This window comes from Calypte anna, chromosome 12 (genome assembly GCF_003957555.1).
Source record: "Calypte anna isolate BGI_N300 chromosome 12, bCalAnn1_v1.p, whole genome shotgun sequence".
In the NCBI taxonomy this organism is placed as follows: Eukaryota; Metazoa; Chordata; class Aves; order Apodiformes; family Trochilidae; genus Calypte; species Calypte anna.
The window spans coordinates 658714-670919 of NC_044258.1; the positions used below are offsets into that span (position 1 = coordinate 658714).

The following is a 12206-nucleotide window of genomic DNA, read 5'->3' on the forward strand; positions in this document are numbered from 1 at the left end:
GCGGGCCCCTGCTCGCAGAGTGGGAATGAAAGGTGGGAGCTTTGGCCAGGGCAGCGCCGCAGAGGCGTTTGCTGAGCAGGGAGGTGGCTCCGCTGCAGTTCCAGGCAGGCGCAGCCCTGGCAGTTCCCTGGGGGGTGGCCAAGTGAGTCACAGCGGCTGCTCCAGCGGGAGGGAGAGCGCTGCATCTGCTCAGACCTGCAGTGTCTGCTTACTGCGGGGTTGGTGTCCCCAGCCCCCCCCTCCATGTGCCCGGGGCTCCCGCAGCCTCGCGTGTCTGTGTGCCCTCCCCGGGCGGGTAAAGCAGTTTCTGCGATGCGGAGCGATGCTGCCTTTGATTTGGAACGCAGGCGATGTGTTTCTGCCTTAGAAACGCGCTCTGTTCGGAAAACAAACTGTTTTCTTTCTATTTTTATTTTTTATTGTTTTCCCTTGGTTCCACAAGAGCTTTTTACCGAGTGATGAAGCGCCAAGCAGGCGATGAACCCACACCAACCCCCAGCGCTCTCCCCCAGCCCCAAACAGGCGGCTCCGGGGGTGGGTTCTCCATTTGTTTTACCCGGGGGCAGGGCAGGGCAGGGCAGGGCGGGCCGGGCCGGGCCAACACTGCCGGACCGAGGACGGCAGTGGAGAGGGCGTGGTGTGGGAAGAGGCGTGGGCTGCGGGGGGGCGTGTCCCACGCGTGTTGGATGTCCTGCGGGGCGGGGTCTGGCTCGGTGCCTCTCCTCTTCCTCCGCTCCCGCCGCGCTCTCCCTACCTGCGAGGATGTGATGTCACGGCTCATTACCCTAATTATGCTGACCTCATAGCTGGCCCCAGCCAATGGGGCCGCCCCGCTCTCCCCACCTGCTAGGAGGAGAATTCCATCATTCCTGGGATTCCTTCCCGGGCCCCGTGCAACGAGCGGCGCCGGGGCCAGCGGCGCCGGGGCTCCTCTGCTCCGCTCCGCTCCCGGCCCCGCCGCCCGCCCCGCCCCGGCAGCCAACGCGCAGCCCCCGGCCCGCCCCGGCCCGGCCGCTGAGCCCGCCGGGCGCTCGGACCACACTGGTGAGTGAGGAGCGGGCCGAGCCGGGCCCGGCCTGAACCGCGGCGCCCGGTTGGAAAGTTCCAGGCGGGAGGAAGGGGACAGGTGTCCCGGGAGGGGCGGGGGGCGGCCCCGGGTGCCCGCAGCCTCCCGCCGGCGGAGCGGAGCCGGGGCCGGGGCGGGCGGCGAGCGGAGCGGAGCGGCGGGACGGGGCAGCCCCGGCTCCTCCTTTCCGCGGGCCGGTCCCGGCAGCGGGCGGCGAAGCTTCCTCGGTGTCGCTGCGGGGAACCGGGGGAACTCAGCTCGGAGCCGACCGCGGGGCTCTTGGGCGGGAGGAGCCGCCGAGCTCTCTCCTGCCCCTTCCCGCACCTCCGGCGGAGCGTAGCGTAGCGGGGGCCGTGTGCGTGTCCCCGGGACCACCAGCGTTCGGTGCGGGGCCGGTACCGCCGAAGATGTGTTGAGGACAGATCCTGACCGGAGCTCCCATCCGTAAAGTAGTTTGGGAGCAGCAGGAGCAGGCAGGGGTGCTGTGACTGCCATCTTAAATTCACACCTTGGCTCCGAGAGAGAGTGTTTTTCTTGCAAAGAAAATCCCTGGGATTTCATCGGTAGCAGAGGCTCCTGTGGTGAAAATCTTCTAGAATGAGCCCGAAGGGCACTGTTAAAGCTTTTGACTCTGCCTCGAGTACGTTCTGTTTGTTCAGAATTTTTTAATTTAATCTTGAGCAGTGCAATTTCAGTCCGTTCAGTCAAGCTGGCTTTATGTTTCCCAGATGTAATCAGAAGTAATTAATTTTCCCAGTCAAGCTGACTGCACATGGCACCAGTGCACCTCTTTTCTGAAGGTGCAGTGAGTGGGGATTTAACAGCCCTTTCCACTGACATTTGAGAAACCATGAAGCCAGATTGCTTCCCTTATACTCTGTTGGTGCTTCAGGATTATCAGGAACAAGAAGTAATGGACATTATTTTTAATTAAAACAGAGAAGACCAACTGATCAAGAGCCTCCAGGATTTCCCCTGCAGTTGGATTTTTCTGATTAGATTTTCTCTGACTTTAGAATAGGGAGTTTAAAAAGTGTTCCATATAGAGGAACAAACTGTAGGTTGTTAAAATGAGCAAAAATCTCTGCAGACAGCCTTGTATACAATCTGGCAGCAATCTGCCTCCCCTGCCTCACTGCAGCAGCTTTTTTTAAGGGCTTTTCTCCAAACTTCTTGACCTTTCTTTTTTCCCCATATTCTGAAATATCAGAATATTTCTAATGTAGAATGGGTTTTGCTTAAATCCCCCATATGTCCCTGCTCATTGATACACCAGTTATAACCTCAATGTTTGGAAGAACTACTCTGTCACAAATAAAATACATGTCAGGCTGGTGTGTCTGTGCTGTACATTTGCTTTTTTTGGGTTTTTTTTGGATGCAAACCACTGTGCTGAATCACCAGCATCTCCCTACACAAGCTGTGGGGAATGGGGGTAGGGTGCTCTGGTTTAGGGTGCTGTGGTGCTGCTCTTGGCTATCTCTTCTCAGTATCAACACCACATGGCTTTTACACCCCCCTGAAGAGTAGGAATTAGGCCAGTACCTGAGTGATGAGCACCCAGAAGTGGTGCTGAAAGGGGTAGATCTGACAGGAGAATGTACAGCTGGTAGCTGTAATAGGATTGCAGATCACAGATACAGACCTTTGGGGCATGTTAGCTGAAGCAGCACTTTCATGGTGTAAAGGTCAGGAGGTTCATACCTTCTGAAGAAGGTATGAAGAGTTGGTAACTAATACAATAGAGACACTGAGATGGTTCATTGGGTTCTTCTGAGATACATTTAAAAGTTTTCTATTGTAAAAAAGGGTGTTTTGGCTCAGTTCATTTCTGTGTTGTTAGCCCTTCCATGTGTTTGCTACAGAACATAAAATGTTTAGGATGAACTGAGCAATCTTGTGGATACAAGACATGGTCACATTAGACTTTTCCACCTGTAATTTCTTATGTTTGTTAACTTTTCATTCAAGTGCCATTGCTAATTCATTTTTATAATCTTACCTTCTTAAGGAGGATTTATGCAAGAAGAAAACAAAAAGCAGGAGGAAAAAAGCTAAAGCTGTGCTTTAATCTGGTAAATTTCTGTGTGATAAGTTATATTGTTAAATTTTTTCTCTTTAAATTGTTAAATCTCTTTGAAGATTTCCCCTTTCAAACCCCTTTTTCACATGCAAAACAAGCATGGTAAGAACCCCTTAAGTACCGAGAAAATTAGTTTGGGTTTTGGTTGTTTTTGTTTTTTTTTTTTAATAAAAAAAAGTGCTGTTTTGATAGTTCCTTTGGCCAAATAGCCTGAACTCACTTGGAAGACTGAGCTGCAAATGCAGAAGTTTGATTAATCCCAATTTCAGATGAGCACTGCAGTTAACACTTCTCCTGGGTGTCTCAGCACAGGATTTCTGTATCCACAAGTAGCTCTGGTCTAGTTGCAGTTGAGGGAATTGAAATGTGTTGTGGCTTTTGAGGACACATAGTGAATCCAATGTGCCTATCATTATTCTCTTTCACAGTGCAGATATGCTTTTACTCTCTCCTATCTTAAAAAATAAAAGATGTTGACCTGGTCTGCATCAAACGTGTTGCTTTATCTTCCTTTCCCCTGTAGACATATTGATTGTCCTGATAAGTTGTGTCTGGATTTCTTCTTTAGTTTCCTTTCTTCCACTGAAATCAAGGGCAGTCTCTTTCCAGGCCCTTCTGGTCATGAATGTGACCCACTTGACCATCTTTTTCAATTTATTTTGTTTTCCTATACTTGTATTTATCTACCCTTACTTCACTTTAGTCCTCACTCTTGATTGTTCCTCCAGTGTCAAGTCGTTCTTGTCTCGTTTTTTTGGTGTTATAATGGGCTTTGTTTATTAATCCATCTCTCCCTCTGACAGTTTCCCCAGACACATGGATAGAAATCCCAGAGTTTTCTTTACAAAGAGCTCAGTCTTTCTCTCTCCTTGGCATCATGTAGATGTCTTTCTCTGGTTTGCACTCAGCAAGTTTGAAGCCCTTTTCCTCGTGTGCTTTCAGATGTTTCTCATTAATGTGCTTGCAGTGGCTGTTGGCTGTGCTGCTGTTCTGTGTGTCACTCAGACCTGTAATCCAAGTAGCCTGATGACTGTGACTTCTCTTTTAGATCTTCATCTCCAAACCATGTCTAAATTCTGCTTTTCTTCTACAGCATATCTTTTGTTCTCATCACCCAACTTTTTCCTTGTTCCTGTCATCCAGCTTGTTGCAGTTACTGGTTAAGATCTGCTCTAGATGAACACCATCACATCTTCCTTATGGATTTTACTGCTGCAGACGTTATCTGTTGTGTTTCCCTCTCCTTTCTGCCTGCCTTTAAAAAAAATAAAATACAAAGTTCTTCTCTTTATTTAAAATCTTTCCTGACCTACCCCACTGTGAGTAATAACTTTGGTGGGGCTGAATAAATGTCTCATTGTTCTGTCTGCAGTTGGTCTCTGCTGCCAGTTTTCCTACTGCCTGTTTACTTAAGTGTCAAACAAGCAACTTTAGGGTTTTTGCCTATATGCTTTGCCTGGTAGCTTGGAAGATGCTCTATAAATCCATGAAATAGCTGAACCGTTCATTTTCAAAAATTTTAATTTCTCTGTAGTCTTAAGAAAATGTTAACAGGCATTTGCTGAGCTGAGAATACTCCGTGTAGGGTTGGAATTTGCAACAGCTTGAAAGGAGAGAGGTAAATGTTGTGCTGTTTGTTACACTACTGGGGCTTGTGTTCATCAAGTGTTGCCTAAAAAACTTCATAGTGGATCAGTATTAAGGAACTTGATGTCTTTTGGACATTGTATCCTTATGATTTTACATTTTGTCTTTGCTGTTTTCCAAAATGCTTCTTTGCTGCCGTGTAAGTGAAAGGATTGAGGAGGGAGATGTTGAGTGGCAGCAGTAAGGGATGGATAAAAGTTAACTTAGAAGTTAGCTGGCTGGTTCCTTTAATTTAGTGACAGAAGTATACTTTGTATTGTTTGAAAAACAATCTGAAAGTGATCCTTGAAGATACTGCAGTGTTGCACTGGAAAGCTGCCTGGCAGAAAAGGATGAGGGGGTGTTGCTCAGTAGCAGTATGAGCCAGTGTGTGCCCAGGTCTGGCTTGTACCAGCACTGGTGTGGCCACCAGGACCAGGGCAGGGAACTTCCCTCTGTGCTGGGCACTGCTGAGGCTGCACCTCGAATCCTGGGGTCAGTTTTGGACCCCTCTTGACAAAAAGGATGCTGAGGGGCTGGGGAAGGGTCTGGAGCACAAGTTTGCCCAGAAATGGTTGAGGGGTCTGGGGGTGTTCAGCTTGGAGCAAAGGGGGCTTAGGGAAGACCTCCCCACTCTCTACAGCTGTCTGAAAGGAGGCTGGGGCAAGGGGGTGTCAGGAACAAGCAACAGGGACAAGAGGAAATGTACTTAAGTTGTCTAGGAAAAGTGTGGATTGGGTATTAGAAGAAACTTCTTCACACAAAGGGTTATTAAACACTGGCACAGGCTGAACCAACATCCCTGGAGGTGTTTAAAAGCCCTGTAGCTGTGGTGCTGAGGGGAGACTCAGCAGAGTTAGGTTAATGGTTGGACTTGATGATCTTCAAGGTCTTTTCCCTCCAGAAGATCTCAGTGATTCTGTATTTTTAAAACTGCACCACAGATGCACAGATGGCACTCTGGAATGTTTAGATGTCTATATCAGCAGCATCCTTTCAGGGAAGCTTTTGAATGGACACAACATTCTTCACAAGAACTTAGCTGCTAGGGAAACAGCTCTCTCATGGTATGAACCTTAATAATATGCAGAGCTGCAAAACTATACCAAGGCCAGTTTTAGGGAAGTTGGTTCTGAAGTGTCTAATTTCCTGAATAGAATGAAGACTTGGTTCCTGTTTTCTTCTCTCAACATGGACTTCTGTCACCAGCTAATTCTCTTACTAGGAAAGGGGAAGGGATTGGGCATCTGTTTGGCATCTGTTGCTCCCATTATTTGAAAATTAATGAAAACCTTAAAGAAACAACAATTTGTTTTCAATAAAAGACATCTTAATATCCTTTGCATTGTTCTTTATGAAGAGGGTTTTTCTAAACAGTTGACCAGAAAGCTCTGTATGACTGTCTCTAAAATTCAGGACAAACCTGGTTAGCACAAAATCATGAGTTGTCTGTCAGTTTGGTGTAGCTGTATCATCAGGCATTTTAAAGATTTTTCTCTGATTGAATTTTCACTCCTAGAGGAATTTGTGTGAGAGGATCAGTAATCAACATTCTGGAGAGAAATAAAGGAGTTTTTGCAGTTTTAAACTCCCAAGAAAACAAAAAACAGGAAAGAAGTGAAGCATCAGGGTCAAGTGCAATGATGCTGAAGGGTTCTGTAGTGAACACTCTTCCAAATCATTGCTTTCATTTGGAAAAGAGTGTGGCCAAATATCATGTTAAGAAATATTTAATTAAAAGAAAAAACAGATCTTGGATTGTTATTTTACTAAGTCTAAAACCTCTTGCCCACATCTTTAAACAAAAGAGTTAATTGATTTTGCAAGTTCAGGTAAAATCCTGCTCTTGAGCTAAAGCTGATTCTGACAGGGAGGGAGAATGCATGTTTTATCCTCAAGCACTACACTGAGGTATTTCAAGTATGTCTCTTCTTGCACAGCTCTATGGAAACATGACTGGATTTAATTCTTTATTGACAATACTGGTTTTTTTTTTAAACTTAAAATTACTTCAAAGATCCTATCTCTTAAGCTTAAAATCTCTGATGAATTTTAAAGCGTTTGGCATTATTTAGGAAGAGAGAGGGAGGGTGGTAAGGTTTATTATTTGGATCACAAAGTCAAGGAAGTTGCTTCCTAAATATAAGGTTGTTGTTAAGTGTGTGTTGGTGTGATTTGTGTGTTTGAGATTTCTGTAGTTGCCACTGTCTTTTGTTTGTTTGTTTGTTTTGTTAGAATGATAGAATGGCATGCAGGGCAAATAAAAATACAATGGAACTGTTAGCTTGTTAGCAGTCCTAGGCTTTTTTTTTCTTCCTCAGTTTGTTCTCTTAATAATTCTGTTTTCTTGCCTTCTTATTTAAAAGACCATAGAATCATTGGCTTTCTAACAAAAGTATCCTTTCCTTTCTGTATCTTTTGGAATTTCATACTGGAACTGTTCTTTAAGTTTTGAAGCCATTCATGTGAAACTTGGAGAGGTTTATGTAAGGTACAATGCAATTTTTTAGTACTTTTTTTTTTTTTAAATGGGAGAGTCTGGTGCTTAGTAAAGTGCTGAAATGTGTATGGTCATCAGCTTCATTCAAGTCTGGCAGAATTTGGGCTCAGATGAGCAGCTGGTGGGAAAGCTAATTCCAGTGTTTGTTGTTTCCATCTCTGACTTGGTTTTAACAAATCCTGGGCTGGTATAACATGAAAAGAGCAGCAGAAAACTGAATTTAATTTCTGACTGTCTTTGCTGTCATGCTCTTGGTGTTTGTTACTACTTCCTTCTGCAAAAACCTGCTGTGTCTACACTACCAGCAAGTGGGTTACCACCTGGTGTGCTGTGGGGAAGGCTCTGTGACTTCATGCTTTGAAACTTTGACTCTGTTTTTCAGGATCCAGAGAGGGATGGAGACTCCACTGGATGTTTTGTCAAGAGCAGCATCTCTGGTACATGCTGATGATGAGAAACGTAAGTCTGAAACTCCTCTGCTTTGTTGAATCCAGATGCTTTATGTTTGCACTGTGTATCAGCCTAAGATGCTGGATTTATCCCTCTTGGCATTTTATTGAATTTAAGACGTGTAGAAAAACGTCTTCAGAAGCCTTTAAAAGGTCATCTTGCTCAGGTGCAAAACCACCACGTTGCATTCAAAGTGTTTAGTGTGCAAGAGAGACTCATTCCTGTTATTTTGCTAATGTACTTAATCCATGCTTCCTCTCTTCTCCCAGTTGCATTACATTGTTAGGAGGCAAAAAGTGTTAAGGGAACTGCTGTCTCAAACTGATCTGAGACCTCATACTCCTTAATGCTATCAGTTAGACCTGTTCTTATTTAAGAACACATAACTGGGTGGGCATGACTGGGCTGCAAAGATCCCTTTTTTGTCTAATGAGCACTTCATTTCCTTCCCCTGCTACTCGAAGGTGAGTACAGCATGTTCTTGTAAGTGATGTGGGCTGCAGAGACAGAGGCTCATGTTGCCAGTCATTAGGGTCATGTTTTCGCTTGCAGCATTCACATGAAGTGTTGAAGATGGCTCAGCTAAAGTTGGAATAATATTTTCAGTTCTGCCAAAGTGCTGGGCTTTGTAGAGCAGATTGTTTTCCTGCACACTTAGCAATTGATGTCTGTGTCAGGTTTTTTCTGAGTAGTGGAAGCACTCAAGGTGCATCTTGGGTATCAACATGAATAGATGCTAACTAGAAAAATTGTATTTTGGATTTCATACTGCTTTTGTGTCTAGCTTCTGTGCATAAAAACACCTTTTTGGATGAATTCAGCTTTTCTTTGTTTGATTTTTGTTCCTTATATTTTTTTTTGAAAAATAATTGCTTTGAATGATGAGTAAGGATTGATGTACTACTGTTGCTAATCAACTTGCTAAAGTAACTGCAAAACAAACAGTTTATTTGGACAAAAAATTTCTGAATTTTTGTTTATGTTCAAATAGTCAAGATATGAGTAGGCTGCTCCTTTGGAAGTTTGTAAAATGAAGTCTCATAGTCTGATAAGCTCTTTGGTGTTGCTGGCTCTTAGCTTTATAATTAATATTGGTTTTGTTCTTTCATCTTCCCCTTGCTGATGGATAAGTACCAAGTTTTTCAGATCCCACTGCAGCAGGATGACTGGGTTGGCTGCTGCAGTTATTGATGATTACTGGTAAAATGACCAGCAGTGCAAGTCCTTGAGGAAATAATTTCAACCCTGATTTTGTCCTGGGGCATTTATCTTGAAAACTAACAGATTTGTAGAGAAGGCAAAAGCCTAACCTCTTTCCTTTTGTCTACTTTATATATACATATATATAGTTTGTTGGGTTTTTTTTAATATGTATTCCAAATCTTCCTAAGCTTAAATGCATTCTTTTTGGTAAACTGGTGCCCAAGACTCCAGTTTGATTTTGATTTCCCCAGGACAGGAATGCTGGGCTGGATGTAGAGGATGCAGAGGAAGTCTGATTCAGTCCTAGTTGCATGTGAGGAAGCTGAGATGTGTCTGGTTCTAATTTACATTCCTGCAGTCTTACCACTTAGACTTAATTAGATTTATGCCACACTGCAGCTTCTAACTTGCATTGTCTCTGGGCTTGTCCTCTTGTATGTATCTCACACCAAGAATGCTGTAGTATGAAAAGATGCTAAAAGGAAGGGAGGAGGAGTCTGGACCAGTCCCTGGAATGGCTCATTCTGGCACAACTTGTATGGAAACCATCAGCCTGAGTCTGCTGGTGCTGCAGGGTGGATGCTGACAGCTTGGAGTTAATCACCCTTACCTTGCCTCTGAAGTGCCTGCCCTGCTGCTCCCAGAGCTTTTACAGGGGTCCTGCCTGGAATTCTGTATCCCCTGTTTGCTTTGTCAAACAGGTACAAATCTACACAGAGTTTCTGAGACCCCAGGCATGGTCAGGAGTGCAATAATTTTTTTTTCCTTTTTTTTTTTTTCTTTAAATCAGATCACTTTCAGGTTCTCACTAGCTGAACAAACAACTGGATTTATTTCAGTGATATTTCTTAGATTTAGGTAGCTCATACAGATAATTTTCTTGTTGATTCACTGGAAAAAATGCCAACAGGTTCTTTCTGACATTTATAATCTTATCATGAGGTTTCCTTCTTCCAAAGTTTTGAATAAGGATTTCAGATTAGTTTAATTTCTGAAACATTCCTCTCTTTTATTTTTGGGCTTGAATACAAATTTGTCCAACAGAATTCCTATTGCCCTTTGTGCATTTTCATGGTGGAAATGCAGTCCTGTGTTTGAATGGAGAGCAAAGGAAATGGAGCTACGTGCTATCCTGACACTACTCTGCTACCAAGTACCTAGTAGTTAGCTTGCACTAGGGAAACATAAAGCTGTTTGTTAAGATGATTCAGCTCAGATATTCTTACCTAAGCTATATGCCATGTAAGAATTGACAGCTTCTCATTTGCCACTTTATAAAGATCATTTGGAGTGATTAAGATACCCATTTTAACTATTTTATCCCCAAGTTATTCTCTTTCTAAGTAGTTTGCTATTGCAAGTTTTGTAAGAAAAATCAAGATAGTCTTAACACTTCTTTTGCTATCTATTGTGAGAAGTATATAAAATATATATATATGTGTATATATGTATATACATATATATGCATATAAAATCTTTTTGAAGTTAGACTGGGTGTGCTCCTACACAAGTTATAAAGCAAGCTGAAGTTGTTAGTGGTCTCTTACTCATACATATCTAAAATTTTCACTTCTTCTTCTCTTGAAAGTGTTAGTAGTATATGTACACAAACCCTTGACACTCTTGTAAACCCCTTAAATTCCACACTGACACCCTGATATGCTTTAATCCTGTCTCAGCATCAGCTTCAAACTAATTTATAGAAATCAGCAGCCCTCAAGTGTGTTCACTGAAACCAGGCAGTGCAACTACAGGTTCTTTTTAAAAAACAAGGTTTATTTCCTGAAGCTGGTAGGTATTTAATTTTCTTCTTGTTCATCTAGATGTATCCAGATGAGGAGTGTTAATGGTATTTGTGAATAAATGGTATTTGTATTTAGTCCCTTCTAACCTGAAGGATCCTCTGACCTCTGTGGGCATTCACTGCAGTGCCAGGTGATGTGCAGGTGTCTCAGTGGAAAAGCAAATCATAATGTGGAAAACAAATGTCTTTTCACAGAACTTAAAGAAATGAATGAGCTGTACCACTGTCCAGATTTCCCAAAATGCTTAGTATTTTCCTAAACAACTATTGCTGTCAGTTGTTTTGGTTTGTTTGGGTTTTGTTCAGCTGCAGCTATGTAGGTAAGGTTGACCATCAGGGTTTTGTTCACACCAGGTGCTGCTTTCCAGTGCACCTTGGTTTTATTTTCTGAGCTATACAGTATTTGAACAGCTCCCAGTTTAAATCATTCTGCACTTCTTGTTGAAGAAAATTTATGAAACACATTTGATTAGCTGCCATGTTGTGGAAGTGGTTAATTATGGAAAAGAAATGATAACTGATTTTTTTTTATTTGTAACTATTACCACTGCCAGGTAAGCAGTTATTTAAGCTTATGGCATAGTGGATCTGTACTTCAGGCAAAGCAACAAAGCAAACAAAAAAAAAGCTGAACAAAAGTTGACAGACACTCTGTGAGAGGTGGTAACAGGTCAAGGTATTTCCTAATGGAGTTTGGTGCTTACTGACTGTCCCAGCTTAGCCACCCATTTGAAGGCTTGTCCCTGATTGCTTACCCTGGAGATAACCTGCAGCTATTTTATCTGTACCTAGTATCTCTAGGGCTTTGCTGGGTTTTTTCAGTGCTTCAGAGTGGGCTTTATGTGAAGGGAACATCTGTAAGACCCCCAGATGTGTGCTGTCTTGTTAATGGTACCGTGGCTGGAAATCTTACTGTGTGTGGGTTGCACTTGCAAAAAAAATCAAGTTTACAGTGAGATGCTTGGCATGACTTGTTACTTTTCTGTTTCTTTTCTTTCTTTAAACTTTTCTTCCTGGTTTATTCTGATTTCTCATAAACTTAGGATTTCATTTGACTATTTTTAGAAGACAAACAATAGAAGCTGGGAGTGTTTCAGTAAAGGCAAAAATTACTCCAAGTACAGGTTTTCTTCATGTAATTGTATTCAACAGCACGTGTTCAAACATGAAGGAGGATTATAATTTTGTATTTATCTCATATAAAAATAAGGGGCTTGGGAGCTGGTCTTTCAGTTACAGTGTTTTAAAAGCATAATCATCTTCTTGAGGAAATAGTGAAAGACAATGCCAGTGAGGACTTGCACTTGCAGGATGTGTTGGAGGCCCTGGTGCTCAGCCTGTGCTGATTTTATAGTAACTCTTGCCTTGCACTTCCCTCCTATATGCAAGTCCAGTTTAAGAATAGGGGAATGAATGAGAAAATGTGTTGTTTCTTAGTCTCTCAGGAGGCTGTTGCTGGCAAACAGAAGAAAAT

General features: G+C 43.1%; 1 protein-coding gene across 1 annotated transcript in view; it reads left to right on the forward strand.

Annotated features, from left to right (window-relative positions):
* The first annotated feature begins 987 nt into the window (after positions 1–987).
* The window catches only part of VGLL4 (vestigial like family member 4), an 89540-nt gene continuing 78321 nt past the window's right edge, over positions 988–12206 (forward strand). Inside the window, exons 1-2 of the mRNA XM_030458473.1 lie at positions 988–1044; positions 7658–7734. Coding sequence (XP_030314333.1) covers positions 7671–7734 — 64 coding nt within the window. The 5' untranslated portion in view covers positions 988–1044; positions 7658–7670. The remainder of the gene's footprint in view (positions 1045–7657; positions 7735–12206) is intronic.